Source organism: Gossypium hirsutum, chromosome A12 (genome assembly GCF_007990345.1).
Source record: "Gossypium hirsutum isolate 1008001.06 chromosome A12, Gossypium_hirsutum_v2.1, whole genome shotgun sequence".
Taxonomy (NCBI): Eukaryota; Viridiplantae; Streptophyta; class Magnoliopsida; order Malvales; family Malvaceae; genus Gossypium; species Gossypium hirsutum.
The window spans coordinates 56882782-56906259 of NC_053435.1; the positions used below are offsets into that span (position 1 = coordinate 56882782).

Sequence of the window (23478 nt, forward strand, 5' to 3'; positions counted from 1 at the left end):
AATCACTTACGAACTTACTAAGCTATGAAGCTTACTGTATGTTATTTGTTTATGTTTTATAGATAATCAAAGCTAGCTCAGACTCGGGGATAGTCGGGAAATGCCATCACACTACTAATCACTTTGTTGGTGCTTTTGAAGCCTTGCAAATATGGTATATGGCATGTATAGGCTAGTTATGGTACTTTGGTTGTGAATATAACCATGAGATTTGGCTTATAATGTGTATGTTTTGATTTGTATAGATGGCCATGTGTGAAGGCTTAATTTGGTATGTTTTGGTATAAATGTGGCTAAGGTTTCATAATTGTTCAAATGGTTATTGTAACACCCCACATCCAAGTCCTACACCGGGGCGGGATACGAGGCATTACCTCACTTAAACACATGCATTCCAATGTTTTCGATTCATTAAGACTTGATCAAACTTAAAACTTTTTCAAACTTTGTTCAAATTCCTAAACAAGGGCCTACGAGGCCTCAAACCTCCATTTGAAACCATTCGGGACCAATTCAAGTCCTTAACCAACTTTAGAAAATTAACCCCAAAAAAACATAGGGCACACACCCATGTGGAAAGGTAACATGCCCGTGTGTTCATTATGACATGGACGTGCTAATGGCCCTTGTGACACATACGGCCTAATCCTCTCGGGACACACCCGTGCCCTACGTTCGTGTGAATTAAATTCTAAATTCGAACCTACAGGGGTTTTCACACGGCTTGACACACGCCCGTGTCTATGGCCTGTGTCTCTTACATGGCCATCACACGCCCGTGTCCTAGCCCGTGTCTAAAAACCTTGACATTCTATTTTTGATGTCAGCAATCCTTAAGGGTCACACGGCTAAGGCACATGCTCGTGTGCTAGGGCATACTCTTTACACGGCTGAGACACACGGCCGAACAACACGCCCATGGGGTTGGCTGTGTGTCACACAGGGCTTATACACACGCCCATATGTCTACCCATGTGGACAACATAAGGCTATTTACCAAACCCTTTGCCACCCTGACGCACAATATAACAACAATCCACCATGCTAAGATTAACATAATATGATTTCTCAATCCATCAACAACATCTAAGGCTTCTACACATTCCATAAATACTTAAGCAATCAACAAATTACTCATTCAGGAAAGAACTTCTTGTATTCATAAAAAAAACTTTCAACTTTTTCCATTTTTCTATGGCCTTGTACGAAATGAATCAATTTCTAAAATGAGCCAACACATTTGGCCAATTTACATTGACACGGAACACAAAAATCAAGGTCCTATACATGCCATAATCAAAATAAAGAGATCTAACTATACCAAGTGCTTCGATTGATAGTGTGATCGAGGCCTCTGACGTCCGTTGATCCATGAGCTAATTAGGCGGCACTATAAGAAAATGGAAAGAATTAGGGTAAGCATAAAGCTTAGTAAGTTGCATGAAAATAAATAAAACAACAACTTTACCGTTCATCATCATGCTTATAACACTAAAATAGGCATAAACACAATTTACTCGTCACCATCTAACATAATTCACATATCATATACTAAGTTCACATCTCATGCATTTCATTTAGGTACCTATATCACTCACAACATGGTTATACTTTTCTCGTTTAACTTAAACTATAACTCTCACTGTTGAATCATTTGAAATACTATCAGATAGTTACTAAGCCTCAAACATAGGGTATAATGCCGATGCCATGCCCCATACATGGTTTTACACTGGCTCTCACGTTAAGTCCATGCCATATCCCAGACATGGTCTTACACTGACTCTCACGTATCTATGCCGATGCCATGTTCCAAACATGGTCTTACACTGACACATCATGTGGCCAATGCATGTCCCAAACATGTCTTACACTGGCTTACATCTCGAGGCCGATGCATGTCCCAGACATGTCTTACACTAGCTCTCCTCTCAATGCTGATGCCATGTCCCAAACATGCTCTTACAGTGGCTCTCATAATGTGGCCGATGCATGTCCCAAACATATCTTACACTAGCACACAAATATACCTAATGTCATGGCCTGAATATCTGATTTATTTCCTAAGGTTCAAGTTGGAGTCCTATTGTGACAGCCCTAATTTGACCTTAGTCAGAAAGTGGTTTCGGGACCACAAAACCGAGTCATAAAAATAATTAACCGTTATATTCTATGCTTATTGTATGTGTACATGCATGTGTGAAAGTTTCATGCTTTAATTTTGTCATTTGTATGTGAAATTTATTAAATAGGACTTATGTGAGAAGATTTTGAAATGTGATAGGTAAATTTAAAAGTGGCCTATTAATGCATGTTATAAAAAGGTTGGGCTTGCATGTCAAATATCCATTTTGTTTATAGTGGCCGGCCATAATGATACTTTTATATTAAAATATGTATTTATTATTAGTTAAATGGCTTTATGTTTAATAATATAGATGAATAAAATAAAATAATGGATGTTCATCTTCTTTCTTCATTTTGCCGATTTTGAGAAAGAAAATTTTTGAAGAAGAAGCCAAGGCATTCGGCCATGGTTATCTCCATTTAAAGGTAAATGTAAATTTTCTTTGAAATTGATTGTGAAATTAAATTGATAAATACATAGCATAGCTAACCCATGGTCTAAATTTATGAATCAATGAACAAGTGTCCATTCGGCAAGTGCTAAATTTTGTGTTATTTTGATAAGTTTTTGGGAAGATGTTAGTTATGTTTAATGTGTTAAGTTGCTTGTTATTTTAGCTTAAAAGTTGAGGCTAGTATTTGGTTTATGGGGTATGCCGAATTTGGATTTTGGGAGAAAAATAGGTAATTGGTCGTGCTGGATTTTTGATGAAAAATTATTTTAATGCTTTATATGTTTTATAAATGAGCTTGTAAATGATTTTGAAGATTTGTAAAATTTTGGATGAGAAGTGCCGAATGAAATTTTTGGGTGTAACTTAAGGGATAAAAATATGGTGGCTTGAGTTTAGTAATAACTAGCCATATGTGATGATATATTGAGCCTTGTATATTCGGTCTTATAGGTATGTACTTATGTAATGATATAATGAATTTGGTATGTCCGGTCATATAGGTAAGTATTTATGTGGTGTTCCAATTGAACTTGTAAATTCGGCCACATAGGTATATATATATATATTTGTAAAGATATGTTTGATCTTGCATATTCTGCTAAATAAGTGATGATGGTATATGAAGTCAAATGTGGTTTTGTAAGCTTGTATAGATGTGTGAAAGTATATTTTAATTTATAATGATATTTGGCTTTGGAAGTAGTATGAAAACTTACAAAATGCTAATCTTATAAGTATTCGGCCAAAATGGTAGATATGATAATCATGTGTGGTTATGGAATTGTTAAGTTAAAATTTATTATACATTGATTGAGTAAATTAGTTTATGAAATTCGTAAATTAGTTTATGAAATTAGAATATGCAAGGTAATAAGTTAGTAAAATGTTCCTTGATAGTTTTAATCTATCATATGGGGATAAATGTAGTTGCTGATTGTAGCCTAGTAATATGTTCGATTGTGCATGAGTAGGGCATATGTATGATGTTTAAATAGCTAGTTAGTAAAGTCATTTGTACCTTAAATATATGATATACATGTATTAAATTAAATTGCTTAATTGATAAGTAATTGAATAAATCTATTTGTTTTAAATCAGGCTCAAGAGCAAAAAGGGTCGAAATTAGATAGGGGAAAAGAGAAAGCAATTGAGTAGTCTATCCGTAACTATTCAAATATATCCGAGGTAAGCTTTGAGTAGTCTCCTTTATTATATAATTGATGATGCCTCTATACGAGTATATTAGGTGAATTGCGATCTTTTGGTTTGTACTTAAATTAGGTTGTGAGATAAATAATTCATGTATATGACTTATAGTCTAATGGTCACTTTGGGTTTAAGCTTGAATGGTGAAATAAATATGTGATATTATGTATGACTCTAGAGCCGAATAGTGAATGATGATATGCATATTTAGCTTATATCCGAATGTAGCAAATGACTACTAAAGTGATAAGTCGAATGAGATGTGTTCAAATATGACTAAGAATGCATGATATTTGGAAACACATCCGGACTTGAGGTCCGCAGGCTACGTGCTGGAAACATATCCGGACTTGAGGTCCGCAGGCTACGTGCTGGAATATATCCGGGCCTAAAGTCCCGCAGGCTTTGTGCTAGTAACTAGATTCGGGTTTTAAAACCTAGCAGGCTTAACGCCGGTGATTCGAGTAAGATTATGAATTCGAATATTCGAGGAAACCACTATTGATTATGTATGATACATTAAGATGGCCAGGTACGTATTATGTACTCATATGTAAATTGATTTTTAAAGCGAATTATTATTATCAAAGAATGATATATATATATATGAATATATATGTGTGGATGATTACCGTATCTACGAATAAGAGAATGGCCTATTCGGTCGACGACCATCGTTATATGAAAGTATATGCCTAAATTTAATTGTATGAGCCAAATAGTATAGTGAAAAATGTGCTGGAAATCTCTAGAGTATTCATATATATATTCGGCCAATAGGTCTTATAACTAGTGTACTTATGTAAAATTGGCCAAATGATTTACAATTTGAATTCGAATTTTGTGATACTTAATGTTCGATTTTAATGACAAGTTTTTTTTCTTTAATTGTTTGAAATGCTTAAAACTTACTAAGCATAGAAATGCTTACTCTGTTGCCCTTAATTCTCTGTTTTATAGATCTCGTTCGCTAGCTAGGGTCTCGGGGATCTCAAAGTCGAAGTCGTCCACACTATCTAAGCCTATTCGGTACTCTAGTAGTTAAACTTTGATAATGGCATGTATAGGCTTGACTTTTTGTTGTTAAATATATATCTTTTTGATGTTGTATATATGTATAGCTATGCGAAAATGGCTTGTTAAGTTACTATATGTATTCCACATAGTTAATGTGAATGTGTGGTTGATATTCGATTAATGTTTTCAATGTTTGAGGTGAATCGAACTTAAGAATGAATCAATATACCCATTACCGGAGATGACTCTTTTATAGGTGTGCCAACGAAAGTTATTCAAATAAAGTTAACTGGAATTTCATGCTTGCATGGTAATACTCTTTAACACTCCGACGCCGGGTATGGGTTAGGGGTGTTACACCTATTAACTCAATGTTCATCATACATGACTATTTTCACAAATAAGCAATTCATGCTATCTCAATTCAAGCACGTGTGATATTTTTGAAAACGAGAAATCAACTTTTGAAAACGAAAAGTTGGGAGTCGCCACCAATCGTTTGTAATAGGGTGTGCTTGGATCACCTCAAAACACGGTCGTTTTTAATAAATAAATAAAATTTTCAAAACGATGATTTTTGTCTGCGAAAATAGAAAACCGGTTCGGGAGTCAGTTACGTACGAGGAAGGATTAGCACCCTTGACACGCCAAAAATTGGTACTTGATTGATTATTTAGCATCTTAATGTCAAAAATTAAAGATTTGGACAGAGTTCAAAACGCGATCCTCCTTTTATTGGCTTTTAAAACATTTAGGTAAGTCAAATGTGTATTAAAGACCATCTCACCTCAAGGTAAAACATTACATCCATTACGTTAGGACACAATATTTTTGACCCTCAATTGTGAGCTTGCCTTTAAAACGTGCGTTTTAGCCTTAAGACGATATTCGAATATTCAAAACAAACAAAGAAAACGAAACCCAGTACGTTAGGGCACAATTCTTCGAATTCTTTAAATACCGAACATTGCCTTTATTTTGAAAAATTTTGAGAGAAGATCAATGGATAAATGAATTAAGGACATAGATTTTTTTAACAATGATGATAATAGACAACATGAAAATAATAATATGAGAATAATGCTAACCATATATAAATAATAATAAAATAATAATAATAGTAATTAATAGAAATAATTAATAAAACAACAGTAATAATAAATACAATAATGTAATAAACATTGTTCTAATAGTATTAATAATAATATTAAAAACATGATGATAATAACAAAAAATATGTTGACGATAACATTAAATATGGGGGATAATAGTAAAAAAAAATGGAATAACAATGTTAAATTAGTAATAGTGAGAAGTAGTAAATAATAATAATTTGATATAAAAATGGTAACCGATAATAAACAATGGCATATAAAAAAATAATATAATAAGTCTATGTATAATAGAAATTTATATTTAAAATAATTAACTTCGCTTAAAAATATATATGTATATATTTACATAATAAATATATAATAATAAATAAATAATATAATAATATGAAACATAACTCAAATTAATTAAATTAATAGAAAATAATAAAAAACAAATATAAAAATAATGAGAATAAAGCTCAAATTAATTAATTTAACAGTAAAATAACAAAAATAAAAAAGGGGTTAAATTAAATTAAAAATGAAAACTTTGGGGCCAAATCAGAAAGGAAAAAAAATCAGATGTAAACTCCCTCTCTTTTCCCTTCTTTCGTTTGTGTAAAGAAAACTGTGAACGCCAAAGTAAACAAAATTGAATAATATAAAAAGTTACCTTAAAAATCTGATTTGTATTCTCTTTGATTTCGTATGTGTATTATCTAAAAAATTCCCCCAAAAATCTTCTAAAAATCCTCTAAAAATCCTCTCCAAATCCCCCCATACAATAGTTTTTCCATGGCTTTTCTAGCCAAATTTTACAACTTATAACAAGTAGGGTGATGGAGGTAGTGGGGGTGATGGACGTAGTGGACGGTTTAGTAGGGTGTGGGGGTGATGGAGGTAGTGGATGGTTTACTAGGGTGATAGAGTTAGTGGTCGGTTTAGTGGGGTGTTTAATTTGGGCTGGTTTGATTGGGCCCGGGTAGAAATTTGGTCCTACAGCTGCCCCTCTTTGCTCATTGTCATGTAACGAGAATAGAACAAAGATTTTAGAAGGGCCAAATTTGCCTGGGCTGGATGAGTCTTGTCTTCTTTGCCGCAATCCACCGCACCTTATTGCTTCAAAACGCTCCGTTGCTGCTTCACAGAGATGTGATCTACTGAAATTTTATCTGCTTTACTCCTGCTCAGTAAAGATAAGATATGGTATGTTTAGCCTGCTCCACTCTTGCTCAGTGAAGATAAGGTTGGTGGCTGAAATCTGTTCCATTGCCGATACATGGAGATAAGATTCACCAAAATTTTATCTGCTCCGCTCCTGCTCAGCGAAGATAAGATCTAGTATTTAGCCTGCTCCACTCCTGCTCAGTGAAGATAAGGCTTGTGGCTGAAATCTGCTCCATTGCTGATACATGGAGATAAGATTAACCAAAATTTGATCTGCTCCGCTCCTACTCAGCGAAGATAAGATCTAGTATTTAGATTGCTCCACTCCTGCTTAGTGAAGATAAGGCTGGTGGCTGAAATCTACTCCATTGCCGATACATGGAGATAAGATTCACCAAAATTTGATCTGCTCCGCTTCTGTTCAGCGAAGATAAGATCTGTCGAAATTTGATCTATTCCACTCCTACCAGTGGGATGAGATCTGCTATATTTAGCCTGTTCCACTCCTGCTCAGTGGGATAAGGCTTGCCGAAATATGTAATTTTAATCAATCTTGCTACACTGTCCACTGGGGAATTCATCTGTAGAAGTGATTTCCTATAGTTTATGCTTATGCTAAATGATTAGAATGCTTTGAGGAACATGAATCAAATGCCCCTAACTAAATGTATTATGAATGACATTTGTACGAATGCAAAATGTCATGAAAATAATCCCATTTTAATGCTTGGGCTACCATTACTCGCTGTCTGTAAAGGCTGTCGCTTCACTGACATGAGTCTTTCTTGTTCAGGTGCTACTTTCTGACAGAAAACTCATAGAAACAATCCATTTTGTTCAACTAGTTTGCCCCACTATAATTTCAAGGTCCAGTCCACTGTACTTCGTGGGATATAAGGCTTGCACCATTTTTAAACTCTTCTACTGCAACTCGGGGGAATATAATCTAATTCCTCTCCAATTTACTCCCCCTGCAATTTTAAGGGTACAGGATTTGACTCTTCTTCCATTAATTTGGTCTACTACACCATTCCTTGGATATCCAAGGTAATATAATAAAAATGATTAGGGCGTATCTCGAAAAGAATAAGGCAACCAAGGATAGTAAACATGGGTAAGATAGAAAATTAAGTGCCCCAGATATTGCAGCCTGAGCTTCTCTATACAAACTTCTTGATGACCATTTGAGCTCAACATGTGTTTAGGTGATCCGAAGTACTTTGTCAATGCCCCAAGATGTAGCATACTTCCTCATTGTTAACTCATGCATAGTAAGAATACTGTATGCCCCACTTTTGATCCAAATTCGAGCCGCTCTTTTCAGGTTTTCAACTCAAATCCCCTTTGGTCTCAAAGCGCCCTTGGCGGGTTTTAGCCTTGGCCTCTCCTTTGCTTTTCTTTTCTTTCTCTTTTTTGTTTTTCTCTTCTTTTTCCTTTTCCTTTTTTCTCTTCTTTTTTTTTTGAAAGTGATGTATTCTTCGATTAAATCCAAGTTTACAGGGTCAGGCAAGTTCTTGCCATTTATCTTAATCAACATCAATGCCCCCACCAGGGATAAGGTCATTCCTAATTTGACATCCATTTTCACTGAGATCCTTTTGTATGGGAAGGATCCTTCTCAAAACTAAGTTTCCTTGATGAAATTTTCTAGAATGATCTTTCCGTCATCACTTCATATCATTTGACCGTAATGGATAATTTTCGACCTCCTTTTACAATCAGTTTCACTTGATCATCGGAATTGGATTTACTCAACTCTGACGAAACTCGTGGAGAAGAGACCTTGCCAAAATTGCATTCATTCCATAAATCAACGAAAAACGTTGCTTGGTTGGATTTGACTCTTCTTCCATTAATTTGGTCTGCTACACCATTCCTTGGGTGTAATGACCAGATGTATATGCTTGATATTTACCTGGATGCAAAATACCATCTTTCTCTTGAGAATGAACCCCTTTTAAAGCTTGGGTTGACATTGCTTGCTACTCGTCAAGATTGTACCTTCGATGCAATATTTGTCTCTGATATATTTGACAGAAAATCATAAGGGGTAGCCCCTCAGACAATTCCAACCCTTAGGCTCGGTAAATTCTAAACAATAGTCCTGTTTCAAGTTCTCGTATTATTTAGAAACTTCTAGAGTCATAAGCAGAATCTCCTTTATGGAAATATTTTAATCTATATTTCAATGCAAAATGCTTGAAAAAGATCATGGCAAGGGATAAGAATGAAATTAATTAAGAGCATATCTCGCAACAATTAAAGTAATCAGAGATATCCAAGGTAATAAAATAAAAATGATTGCGGCGTATCTCAAAAAGAATAAGGCAACCAAGGATAGTAAACATGGGTAAGATAGAAAATTAAGTGCCCCAGATATTGCAGCCTGAGCTTCTTTATAAAAACTTCTTGATGACCATTTGAGCTCAACATGTGTTTAGGTGATCCGAAGTACTTTGTCAATACCCTAAGATGTAGCATACTTCCTCATTCTTAACTCAGGCATAGTAAGACTACTGTATGCCCCACTTTCGATCCAAATTCGAGCCGCCCTTTTTGGGTTTTCAACTCAAATCCCCTTTGGTCTCAAAGCGCCCTTGGCGGGTTTTTGCCTTGGCCTCTCCTTTCTTTTCTTTTCTTTCTCTTTTTTGTTTTTCTCCTCTTTTTCCTTTTCCTTTTTTCTCTTTCCTTTTTCTCTTCTTTTTTTTTGAAAGTGAAGTATTCTTGATTAAATCCAAGTTCACAGGGTCAGGCAAGTTCTTGCCATTTATCTTAATCAACATCAATGCCCCCACCAGGGATAAGGTCATTCCCAATTTGACATCCATTTTTATTGAGATCCTTTTGTATGGGAAGGATCCTTCTCAAAACTAAGTTTCCTTGATGAAATTTTCTGGAATGATCTTTTCGTTATCACTTCGTATCATTTGACCGTAACGGATAATTTTCGACCTCCTTTTTCAATCAGGTTCACTTGATCATCGAAATTGGATTTACTCAACTCTGACGAAACTCGTGGAGAAGAGACCTTGCAAAAATTGCATTCATTCCATAAATCAATGAAAAACGTTGCCCCGGTGGAGGTTCCGATAGAGGCTCCCATGATCTTTTTTTTGCACCGTTCATTTTTGGGCTAAATGGTATTTACCGGATGCTTCAGATATCATACTGCTATTTAAATTCGGTACATCGTCAGATATGGTCCCTTTCGGTACTCCATACTAACATAGAAAATGCTGGCTATTGACCTCGCATCATTGACATATGAGGTAGCTTCTGTCCACTTGGCAACATAATTGACGACCACAAAAAGAATCGATACTCGTCAGAGGCTTTTGGCGAAATCAGCCTGACGGCACACATGCCCCATATAGAAGAAGATTATGGGTTTCACTGATTCTTTGCAACATGAGGTTTGCTTCTCATCTTGTTCACCGTCATCAACAGATCAGGAGATAAGCTACAATCTTAGTCATCGTTAAAGTCTTGAGGTCCCACTAAACACATATATCGCTCAAAAGGAGATTCTAAGTTAGCAACAGTGTCACTCATATCATTGATATCTGGAGACCTGTTATAAGAATGAAAGAAAATTTGAAGAACAAGAGAAACCAAGAATATTTACTCGTGTGGTATTATCATGAATGAAATTGTAAAGAACAGATGTTTGAAATAAGAAACAAAAGAATGTATTTCATTGAAATAAAGATGCTAGACATAAGCCTATTTCACAAAAGGATTCTTATTGCCTCTAGGCTTAAAGCAACAAGTGTGTTTTGAATATGACTCTAGATTAGCCCTAAAAAATATAGGGATCTCTTCTACCGTCCCATCGTTTAAAACACTCCCAAGTATGCAAAGGTGAATGCCTGTCAAATTCTTTTCTCTGCATCATTGATTGTTGCATTTACCCCCTCATCAACATGGTTGGGTAACAGATTTCCTACGCCAGACCTGTTGTCGAACTTCACAATACCCATTTCAACGAGCTTTTCGACTAACTTCTTAAAAGGGATGCAATTTTCTATCGACTGCCCCGTGATTCCCACATGGTATTTGCATTGGGCGTTTTCATTGTACCACTTAGGGTATGGAGGTTGCATGGGTTTTGAGTAGAACGGTGCTACAACATGTGCATCAAATAATCTTTTGTATAGCTCCTTATATGTCACTGGGATAAGAATCCTTTTGTGAAATAGGCTTATGTCTAGCGTCTTTATTTCAATGAAATACATTCTTTTGTTTCTTATTTCAAACATCTGTTCTTTATCATTTCATTCATGATCATACCACACGAGTAAATATTCTTGGTTTCTCTTGTTCTTCAAATTTTCTTTCATCCTTATAACAGGTCTCCAGATATCAATGATATGAGTGACACTGTTACTAAATTAGATTCCCCTTTTGAGCGATATATGTGTTTAGTGGGACCTCAAGACTTTAACGATGACTAAGATTGTAGCTTATCTCCTGATCTGTTGATGACGGTGAACAAGATAAGAAGCAAACCTCATGTTGCAAAGAATCAGTGAAACCCATAATCTTCTTCTATATGGGGCATGTGTGCCGTCAGGCTGATTTCGCCAAAAACCTCTGACGAGTATCAATTCTTTTTGTGGTTGTCGATTATGTTGCCAAGTGGACAGAAGCTGCCTCATATGTCAATGATGCGAGGTCAATAGCCAGGATTTTCTATGTTAGTATGGAGTACCGAAAGGGACCATATCTGAAGATGTACCAAATTTAAATAGCAGTATGATATCTGAAGCATTCGGTAAATACCATATAGCCCGAAAATGAATGGTGCAAAAAAAAAAAGATCATGGGAGCCTCTATCAGAACCTCCACCAGGGCAACGTTTTTCGTTGATTTATGGAATGAATGCAATTTTGGCAAGGTCTCTTCTCCACGAGTTTCGTCAGAGTTGAATAAATCCAATACCAATGATCAAGTGAACCTGATTGAAAAAGGAGGTCAAAAATTATCCGTTACGGTCAAATGATACGAAGTGATGACGAAAAGATCATTCCAGAAAATTTCATCAAGGAAACTTAGTTTTGAGAAGGATCCTTCCCATACAAAAGGATCTCAGTGAAAATGGATGTCGAATTAGGAATGACCTTATCCCTGGTGGGGGCATTGATGTTGATTAAGATAAATGGCAAGAACTTGCCTGACCCTGTGAACTTGGATTTAATCGAAGAATACTTCACTTTCAAAAAAAAAGAAGAGAAAAAGGAAAGAAAAAAAAGGAAAAGGAAAAAGAGGAGAAAAACAAAAAAGAGAAAGAAAAGAAAAGAAAGGAGAGGCCAAGGCGAAAACCCACCAAGGGCGCTTTGAGACCAAAGGGGATTTGAGTTGAAAACCCGAAAAGGGCGGCTCGAATTTGGATCGAAAGTGGGGCATACAGTAGTCTTACTATACCTGAGTTAAGAATGAGGAAGTATGCTACATCTTGGGGTATTGACAAAGTACTTTGTATCACCTAAACACATGTTGAGCTCAAATGGTCATCAAGAAGTTTGTATAGAGAAGCTCAGGCTGCAATATCTGGGGCACTTAATTTTCTATCTTACCCATGTTTACTATCCTTGGTTTCCTTATTCTTTTTGAGATACGCCCCAATCATTTTTATTTTATTACCTTGGATATCTCTGATTACTTTAATTGTTGCGAGCTATGCTCTTAATTAATTTCATTCTTATCCCTTGCCATGATCTCTTTCAAGCATTTCACATTGAAATATAGATTAAAATATTTCCATAAAGGAGATTCTGCTTATGACTCTAGAAGTTTCTAAATAATACGAGAACTTGAAATAGGACTGTTGTTTAGAATTTACCGAGCCTGAGGGTTGGAATTGTCTAAGGGGCTACCCCTTATGATTTTCTGTCAAATATATCAGAGACAAATATTGCATCGAAGGTACAATCTTGACGAATAGTAAGAAATGTCAACCCAAGTTTTAAAAGGGGATCATTCTCAAGAGAAAGATGGTATTTTGCATCCAGGAAAATATCAAGCATATACATCTAGTCATGACACCCAAGGAATGGTGTAGCAGACCAAATTAATGGAAGAAGAGTCAAATCCTGTACCCTTAAAATTGCGAGGGGAATGAATTGGAGAGGAATTAGATTATATTTCCTCGAGTTGCAGTAGGAGAGTTTGAAGATGGTGCAAGCCTTATATCCCATGAAGTACAGTGGATTGGAACTTGAAATTATAGTGGGGCAAACCAGTTGAAGAAAATGGATTGTTTCTATGAGTTTTCTATCGAAAAGTAGTAGCTGAACAAGAAAGACTCATGTCAGTGAAGCGATAGCCTTAACAGACAGCGAGTAATGGTAGCCCAAGCATTAAAATGGGATTATTTTCATGACATTCTGCATTCGTACAAATTTCATTCATAATACATTTTGTTAGGGGCATTTGATTCATGTTGATCATAGCATCGTAATCATTTAGCATAAGCATAAACCATAGGAAATCACTTCTACAGATGGATTCCCCAGTGGACAGTGTAGCAAGATTGATTAAAATTATAGATTTCAGCCACAAGCCTTATCTTCACTGAGTAGGAGTGGAGCAGGCTAAATACTAGATCTTATCTTCACTGAGCAGGAGCGGAGCAGATCAAATTTTGGTGAATCTTATCTCCATGTATCGCCAATGGAGCAGATTTCAGCCACCAGCCTTATCTTTACTAAGCAGGAGTGGAGCAGGCTAAACATACTAGATCTTATCTTCGCTGAGCAGGAGCGGAGCAGATCAAATTTTGGTGAATCTTATCTCCATGTATCGGCAATGGAGCATATTTCAGCCACCAGCCTTATCTTCACTGAGCAGGAGTGGAGCAGGCTATATACTAGATCTTATCTTCACTGAGCAAGAGAAAAGCAGATCAAATTTTGATGAATCTTATCTCCATGTATCGGCAATGGAGCAGATTATAATCATCAGCCTTATCTTCACTGAGCAGGAGTGGAGCAGGCTAAACATACCAGATCTTATCTTTACTGAGTAGGAGTAAAGCAGATCAAATTACAGTAGATCACATCTCTGTGAAGCAGCAACGGAGCGTTTTGAAGTAATAAGGTGCGGTGGGTTGCAGCAAAGAAGACAAGACTCAGCCAGCCCAGGCAAATTTGGCCCTTCTAAAATCTTTGCTCTATTCTCGTTACACGACAATGAGCAAAGAGGGGCAGTTGTAGGACCAAATTTCTGCCTGGGCCCAATCAAACCAGCCCAAATTAAACACCCCACTAGACCGACCACTCACTCTATCACCCTACTAAACCATCCACTAACTCCATTACCCTACTAAACCATCCACTACCTCCATCACCCCCACACCCTACTAAACCGTCCACTACCTCCATCACCCTACTTGTTATAAGTTGTAAAATTTGGCTATAAAAGCCGTGGAAAAGCTATTGTATGGGGGGATTTGGAGAGGATTTTTAGAGGATTTTTGGGGGAATTTTTTAGAGAATACACATACGAAATCAAAGAGAATACAAATCAGATTTTTAAGGTAACTTTTTATATTATTCAATTTTGTTTACTTTGGCGTTCACAGTTTTTCTTTACACAAACGAAAGAAGGGAAAAGAGAGGGAGTTTACATCTGATTTTATTTCCTTTCTGATTTGGCCCCAAAGTTTTCATTTTTAATTCAATTTAACCCTTTTTTTATTTTTGTTATTTTACTGTTAAATTAATTAATTTGAGCTTTATTCTCATTATTTTTATATTTGTTTTTTATTATTTTCTATTAATTTAATTAATTTGAGTTATGTTTCATATTATCATATTATTTATTTATTATTATATATTTATTATGTAAATATATATATATTTTTAAGCGAAGTTAATTATTTTAAATATAAATTTCTATTATACATAGACTTATTATATTATTTTTTTATATGCCATTGTTTATTATCGGTTACCATTTTTATATCAAATTATTATTATTTACTACTTCTCACTATTACTAATTTAACATTGTTATTCCATTTTTTTACTATTATCCCCCATATTTAATGTTATTGTCAACATATTTTTTGTTATTATCATCATGATTTTAATATTATTATTAATACTATTAGAACAATGTTTATTACATTATTGTATTTATTATTACTGTTGTTTTATTAATTATTTCTATTAATTACTATTATTATTATTTTATTATTATTTATATATAGTTAGCATTATTCTCATATTATTATTTTCATGTTGTCTATTATCATCATTTTTAAAAAAATCTATGTCCTTAATTCATTTATCCATTGATCTTCTCTCAAAATTTTTCAAAATAAAGGCAATGTTCGGTATTTAAAGAATTCAAAGAATCGTGCCCTAACGTACTGGGTTTCGCTTTCTTTGTTTGTCTTGAATATTCGAATATCCTCTTACCAGTTCACTCTAAAAAATTTTCAAAATAAAGGCAATGTTCAGTATTTAAAGAATTCAAAGAATCGTGCCCTAACATACTGGGTTTCGCTTTCTTTGTTTGTTTTGAGTATTCGAATATCCTCTTAAGGCTAAAAAGCACGTTTTAAAGGCAAGCTCACAATTGAGGGTCAAAAATGTTGTGTCCTAAGGTACTGGATGTAATGTTTTACCTTGAGGTGAGATGGTCTTTAATACACATTTGACTTACCTAAATGTTTTAAAAGCCAATAAAAGGAGGATCGCGTTTTGAACTCTGTCCAAATCTTTAATTTTAGACATTAAGACACTAAATAATCAATCAAGTACCAATTTTGGGCATGTCGAGGGTGCTAATTCTTCCTCGTACGTAACTGACTCCCGAACCGATTTTCTATTTTCACAGACCAAAATCGTTGTTTTGAAAATTTTATTTATTTATTAAAAACGACCGTGTTTTGAGGTGATCCAATCACACCCTATTAAAAACGATTGGTGGCGACTCCCAACTTTTTGTTTTCAAAAGTTGATTTCCCGTTTTCAAAAAAATGGTTTCGACAGCTTGGCGACTCCACTGGGGACCAATAAGAGAGTCAGCCGTAAAATTGATTATTTTCTATCCTTTTGTCAAAAATTTAAAATTTAGATTTTAACATACGATCCTTTTATTGCATTTCAGGGGTCTTCTGGTTTGTGGTCATTTTATTCGTGTTTTACATTTTGAGTTTTTTTATATCCCTTCGCATCATCGTTCATGACCGTTGTGGTCGCACCTTTTTAAGTGGGAGTGAGAAACTATGCCTTCGTGAGGTTTTCACCTCCGCATGGGCTAGTGGACTGCTTTCGGGATACATCCATACCTATGTCTTCGTGAGGTTTTCACCTTCGCATGGCAATAGGGAAATGTATTCCCCTGAACTGAACTCGATCTGCATGAGCCTATAATGGGTGAGGGTTGAGGAATCTGCTGGTTCAGGTACCATTTCCTTAGAACCGAGCCACATATAGTGAACTCTAGGAGCCCGCCCTAGGTAGAGCTATGTTGAACTCTAGTGATTACCCAGTTAGGTGTTTAATTATTTTCTATTTGCTTAAATTTTTATTTCTTCGATACTAACTTGTTGTGTTTTGTTGTGATTATGTTTTGCATGTCATTTCATATTAAAGAGGTGTCGATTTCTGTTCGGTTGCTAAATTAAAAAGCTTGTTATGGAGAGTGAATTCCTTAATAAAGTAGAGGATAATGCGGCTGTCCGTATGTGGTCAGAGAAGATGTAACTTGAGAAAGGGGATAGCCTAGCTGAGGGGTATATATCGGGGTTGTCGGGTTTCACTCGTATCAATGTGACCCAAAACGAGTTCCAAGAATTGAGAGATATATAGGCTCATTGGGATGATGAGGCCAAGCAGCTATTCTATCAAAGTTATGGTGACTTACCCTACCTGCTCGATATCAAGGTAGACAAGTACTTGTTTCGGGCTATGGCTCAGTTTTGGAACCCGGTGTATAGTTGTTTCACCTTCAGGAATGTGGACTTGGTGCCTACCATGGAGGAGTATACAGCTTTGCTTCGTTGTCCAAGGGTTCAAGTCAACTAAGTTTATTCCAAGGCTGCTAGTGCCCCAGCTTTTGTAATGAAGTTAATTAGTATCACTGGGATGAGTGAACAATGGGTTACAGCTAGAATTCAGCAAAAGGGTGATGGTAGGTGCATTCCTTGGGTAAGTTTGAGGGATCTGATCGTAGCACATCTGGATACAAAGAGGAAATTTGACATCTTCTCCCTAAGTATCTATGGTTTAGCAATTTTTCCCAAGGCTTTAAGGCATATAGATGAAGCAGTTGTTGAATTCTTCGATCGACTTGATAAAGGGGTCGCACCGGTGCCGGCAATTATTACTGAGACATTTAGATCCTTGAGTGCATGTCGGAAGGCAAGTAAAGGTAGATTTATAGGGTGTGCGCAGTTATTATTGGTTTGGTTCCACAGCCATTACTGGAAGGTAGATAAGGTTTCCTATCGGGCTTTTTCTGAGAGTTACTCCCTGTTAAAGGAGATAGCAGCCATGTCTAGGAGAGATGACATATCAGAAGAAAATTGGATCGCGCTCCTTCGAAATCTTCAAGAAGATGATGTTGAGTGGAGAGCTCATTGGTTTGTTCCTGATGAGATCCTCTATCGGTGTGGGAGTTTTGATTGGGTACCTCTACTTCGAATTTGGGGAGCTGCTGGATATGCCCCTTTGCTCGTTTTAAGACAGTACAGGTCAAGGCAGTTTATACCGATGACACATGGATTAGCCCAGAGTGAGTTTGCATATAGGGAGAAAAATTATAAGAAGAAGGTTCAAGAGATTTCTAATGCTTGGAAACAGACGCGCTGGATGAAGAGATTGGCTGTTGGATCAATGAAGACTCCTGAATACAAGGGTTGGTTCAGTAAAAGAGTTAATGATAATATCCCCGAGCCGAGTTTGGAGAATGTTCGTACGATGGAAGAATATTTGCAAGTAATCCCTTCCGAGCTTGAAATCGTAAAACGAGACTTCGAAGAGAGAAATACTGAGTTGGGGAAAAAGATAGAACAATTAGAGGAGGAAAAGATGCATTTGAGATTGGATGCTGACGTTCAGAAACTCAAGGCCGAGAAGTTGAGAAAAGGAAAAAGAATGGTTAAGGAAGACCTGGACAGTTTGAAGACTGATTACAAGAAGCTACGTATGTCGATGAGAACTGCCGAGTTGGGGAAGACTTCAGAGTAGTGGCGACAAGAAAATCAAGAGAAAAAGGCTAGAGCTGATCAGTGGGAGAAGAGGTTCCATGATGCTCGAGCACGTGAAAGCGCTTTAAAGAAGAGTTTGGCTGAAGGCCAAGGTGAGAAAGAGAAGTTGCAAGCTCGGGTGGCGGAGCTAGAAAAGGCCCTGCATCAGCACCATGGTCGTAACTCTGATATTGAATTAAAGGCCAGCCTGAATAGAATCGAAGATTTGAAAGGGAAGGTAGAAGAGCTCGAGACTGCACTACAAAACTGTAAGCTTTGAATTGAATTACTTGAGTCGAACAATGAGCAGTGGAAGGAACAACTCCGTCAATCATAGGACCAGGTCTGAGATAGAGATCACATCATGGGTGAAGCTATGGCTCATATTCGAGAAGTGGCTGATTATTTATAGACCTTAGTGGTTCAGGCTGATGTCCTAAGTGTGAAGTATGAGTTAGAGTCGGACCGGGGTCGTGAGCTAGCTTGCCTTCTTAAGAAAGTTAAAGCTTTGAGCATTAGGGCTAAGCTGTATACGTGATCTATTTTATGGAAAGGATTTTTCTTTTTAATAAAGTTTTTTAAATGGAATTGAATCAAAATCGACGTCTCTTTAGTTTTGCATTCATTTCATGCATTTGCGTTTCATCGCATCATGTGCATTAAATTTCACAAAAGAATCCTGATTAAAAACTGTATTATAGTTACCCTGGAACATCAATACTACACACGGAAAAAGACTAAAGCTATGGATCAAAGATTGGAAAAGTTGGAACAAATGCAGAAAGAAATGCAGGAACAGATGCAAGCGCAAATGCAAGAGTAATTAGCTAAGATCCAGCAAGATATGAAAGATCAAATGCTGGAATCTCAGAGGAGTATGATAAGCGAATTAACTTAGCTACCAGTTGGAAAGCCAGAAAAGGGGAAGAGTTCCATGATCAATGCTGAAGATGATAACGAGATTCTTACTTACCCTCCGGGTTTCACCCCAACAAACACCCCAGTGCCTCAGTAGAAGGTGTCTGTTAGTATCAAACCCCAATACCAGACTGGTACTTCGGTACCAGTAAATTTTCCAACGGGCTCATGTTTTAACCCCGAAGACAATTGTGCAAATCTTACAGTCCCTGACTTCGATGAGGCCGCGGAAGTAGGAAAGGAGGAGCAGAATTTCCAAAGTAGCTAGAAGACCGATATAAGTGGTTGGAGGAAAAATTCAGGGTGTTAAAAAGCGTTGATTATCATTACGGAATGGATGCCAAGGAGTTGAGCCTGGTCCCAGATCTGGTATTCCCTCCGAAGTTCAAAATGCCAGAATTTGAAAAATACAACGGAACTAGTTGCCTTGAGGCTCATATCACGATGTTTTGTCAGAGAATGACTGGTCATGTCAATAATGATCAGTTATTGATCCACTGTTTTCAGGACAGTTTGGCTGGGGCTACAGCTAAGTGGTACAGCCAATTAAGTCGTACTCAAGTCAAATCATGGAAAGACTTAGCGCAGGCCTTTATGAAACAATATGGCTATGTGACTGACATAGCGCCTTATAGGATCACATTGCACAACATGGAGAAGAAGTTGAATGAAAGTTTCAGGCAATACGCTCAGAGGTGGAGGGAGATTGCCACACAAGTCCAACCCCCACTGTTAGAAAAGGAAACAACCATGCTTTTCATTAATACCTTGAAGGCACCTTTTATTAATCACATGTTGGGAAGCACAACTAAGAGTTTTTCAGACATAGTTATGTTCGTTGAAATGATTGAGAATGCAATAAGGTGCGAAAAGATAGAGGTAGGGGAAAGTACTAGGAGGTCAGCCCCGAAAAAGAAAGAAAATGAAGTCAGCAATGTGAATATGGGTTATGCGAAACCAATCATGGTAAATCAACCGAAGGTGGTAGTCACGGGCCAACAAGCTTTGCCAAGACAGGAGCCCAATACAAAGCAGAACATAGAGAAGCCCTAGTTTACTCCCATTCCAGTAACGTATCCGGAGCTGTACAAAAGTTTGTTCGATGCACACGTCGTATCTCCTTTTTATTTAATACCACTGCAACCTCTATACCCCAAATGGTATGATGCAAGTGCTCAATGTGAATATCATGCTGGAATTGCGGGACACTCGATAGAGAACTGCACTTCTTTTAAAAGGGTAGTTGAAAGGCTCATCAACATGGGTATTGTGAAATTCGATGATGCACCTGGTGTAGGAAATCCGTTACCCAATCATATTGATAAAGGGGTAAACGCAATAGTCGAGAATATTGGAAGGAGAATTAAGTTGGATGTGGCAGAAGTGAGAACCCCGATGAGGGAGGTTTTGAAGAAGATGGTAGAGAGAGGTCTAGTCATGCAAGACTTTAGGAGTAAATCCCGAGAAGCAGGGAACTATTGTGAGTTCCATGGAGAGGAGGACCATGAGATAGAAGCATGTAATGAATTTAGGGCCTTGGTACAGGCTCTAATGGACAACAAAGAACTGGAATTCTTTGAGTTTATTGAGAAAGAAGATGTATGCTCTTCGGAGGAGGGGTTGATAAAGAAGGTTCTTAAGGTCAATCACCCAGTGGTAATCATTTCGTGACCGAAAATTAATGAAGTTGGAGCAAAAATTACACCGAGAGTTGTAATCTAGAGACCCGTGGCTTTTCCGTATGAGGATAACAAAAGGGTACCTTGGAATTAAAACTGTAATGTGACATATCCAGGGGAGATAGTTTGGTCAGCACGCCAAGTGCGAAGGTCGAGCCTGGAAAAGGGAAGTCCGTGATGGTTGAACAAGGGAAAGAGAGGACAAAACCACTGGTTAATGAGCTAGTAACTGAAGATGAAGCTAAGGAATTTCTGAAGTTCCTAAAACACAGTGAGTATAGTGTTGTGGAACAGTTGCATAAGCAGCCGGCACGCACATCGATACTAGCTCTACTCTAAAACTCGGAGGTTCACCGAAACGCATTGATGAAGGTGTTGAATAAGACCTATGTTGCTGAAGAAATTTTAGTGAACAAGCTATACTGCCTTGTCAGTAATATAAGTGTCGATAACTTCATCTCCTTCAGTGATGATGAAATACCATCAGGGGGCATGGGATCCACCAAGGCTTTCCACATCACCCCTCGCTGCAAAGGGTATACACTGCCCGGGGTATTAATTGATAATGGGTCAACGCTGAATGTTTTGCCCTTGTCCACATTAAATAGGTTACCAATAGACAGCTCTCATATGAAGACAATGCAGAACATAGTGAGGGCATTTGATGGCACTGAGAGGAAAGTGATGGGAAGAATTGAGGTACCTCTGCAAATCGGACCAAACACATACGAGGTAGATTTCCTTGTGATGGATGCTACAACTTCTTATAATTTCTTGTTGGGGAGGCCTTGGATTCACTCGGTAGGGGCAGTACCGTCATCATTGCACCAAAAGTTAAAGCTGGTGATGGAGGGCCGCTTGATAACGATAAATGCTGAGAAGGACATTATTGCATCCATTACTAGTAGTGCATCGTATATAGAAAATGATGATGAAATAATTGAGTGTTCCTTCCGGTCATTGGAGTTTGTAAATGCAACTTTTATCGTTGAAGGGGGCAGGGTCCCAATGCCAAGAATATCTGAGGCTACGAGGGTGAGTTTGCAATTAACAGTGGGAAATAGAGCATTGCCCGGAAGAGGACTTGGAAAGTATCTTCATGGACGAGTTGAGGTACCAGTTTTGGCTGACAAACAAGATCGCTTTGGCTTAGGGTATAGGCCAGATGCAAAGTAGAAAAGAAAGGAGATGGAAAGGAGGCAGAAGAGACGAAGAGCGCGACTGAATGAGGTAGAAGTTGAATAGGAATCAATGACTTTTCCCTATATATCCTATACATTTGTGTCGGGTGGAGTTATTTATCCTGAATTGAGGATGACAAGAGAGGGAATAGTAGAAGACGCAATGGAAAATTTGAATATCAATGCCATATCTGAAGAGAAAGTGATGAAACATTACTTAGCAAGCATTCACCCTTATGAGCCGGGAAGTGTTCTGAACAATTGGATTGCGGAGGAGATTCTTGTAGTTTTTAGTGCTAATACAGAGTAATGTTCAAAACACACTTGTTATTTTAAAGCCTAGAAGCAATAAGAATCTTTTGCGAAAAAAAGCTCATGTTCAAAACGTTTATTTCAATATAAATACACTTTCATGTCTTATTCTGAGCAAATATTCTTTTATCTTGAGCAAATTTTCTTTTCTTGCATTTCATTTATAATCATACCATACAAATAAAGCTATACTTAGGTTCATTTGTTTGTTGGATATTCTTTCATGCCTACAATAGGTCTCTAGATATCAATGGCATGAGTGACACTGTTGCAAACCCGGAGTTCCTTTTTGAGCGAGACGTGTGTCTAGAGGGATCTCAGGATTTTGAAGATGATGAAGACTATAACTTACCTTTAGATTTGTTAAGGATGGTAGAACAGGAAGAGAAACAGATTCTACCCCATAAAGAGACAATCGAGAGTGTAACCTTGGAAGATGGGAAAGAGGTGAACATTGGAACTTGCATAATTGAGGAAACAAGACGGGACCTCATTGATTTACTGCAAGAGTTCAAAGATTTCTTCGTGTGGTCGTATCAGGACATGCCTGGGTTAAGTGCTGATATTGCAGTGCATCGCGTCCCTAAAAGAAGATTGCAAGCCTGTTCAACAGAAGCTTTGAAGGATGAGACCCGATGTTGCAGTAAAAATAAGAGAAGAGGTCCGAAAGCAATTTGATGCTAGGTTCTTACAAGTTGTTAATTATTCAAAATGGGTAGCTAACGTCGTCCCCGTCCCTAAGAAAGATGGAAGGATGAGGATGTGTGTAGATTACAGGGACTTAAACAAGGCCAGCCCAAAGGACAACTTCCCTTTGCCTCACGTCGACACTTTGGTGGACAACACGGCAGGTTACTCACTGTTCTCTTTCATGGATGGTTTCTCTGGGTACAATCAAATAAAGATGCATCCTGAAGATATGGAAAATACCACATTCATAACCTTATGGGGGACTTTCTGCTATAGGGTGATGCCATTCGGGTTGAAGAATGCGGGGGCAACGTATCAAAGAGCCATGGTAACCTTGTTTCATGACATGATGCATAAAGAAATTAAGGTCTACGTCGACGATATGATCGCAAAATCCCGAACAGAAAAGGACCACATACAGGTTTTGAGGAA

The 23478-nt window shown here is 37.3% G+C and overlaps 2 protein-coding genes across 2 annotated transcripts; both read left to right on the plus strand.

Moving 5' to 3' along the window:
* Positions 1–17163: 17163 nt before the first annotated feature.
* LOC107920025 (uncharacterized) lies at positions 17164–18267 on the plus strand. The gene has a single exon (XM_016849515.1). It carries the CDS (start codon positions 17164–17166, stop codon positions 18265–18267), a length of 1104 nt encoding a protein of 367 aa, XP_016705004.1.
* Positions 18268–19517: 1250 nt separating this feature from the next.
* Positions 19518–20237, plus strand: LOC107920029 (uncharacterized). The gene has a single exon (XM_016849527.1). The coding sequence runs from the start codon at positions 19518–19520 to the stop codon at positions 20235–20237; it is 720 nt and encodes a 239-aa protein (XP_016705016.1).
* Positions 20238–23478: the final 3241 nt, after the last annotated feature.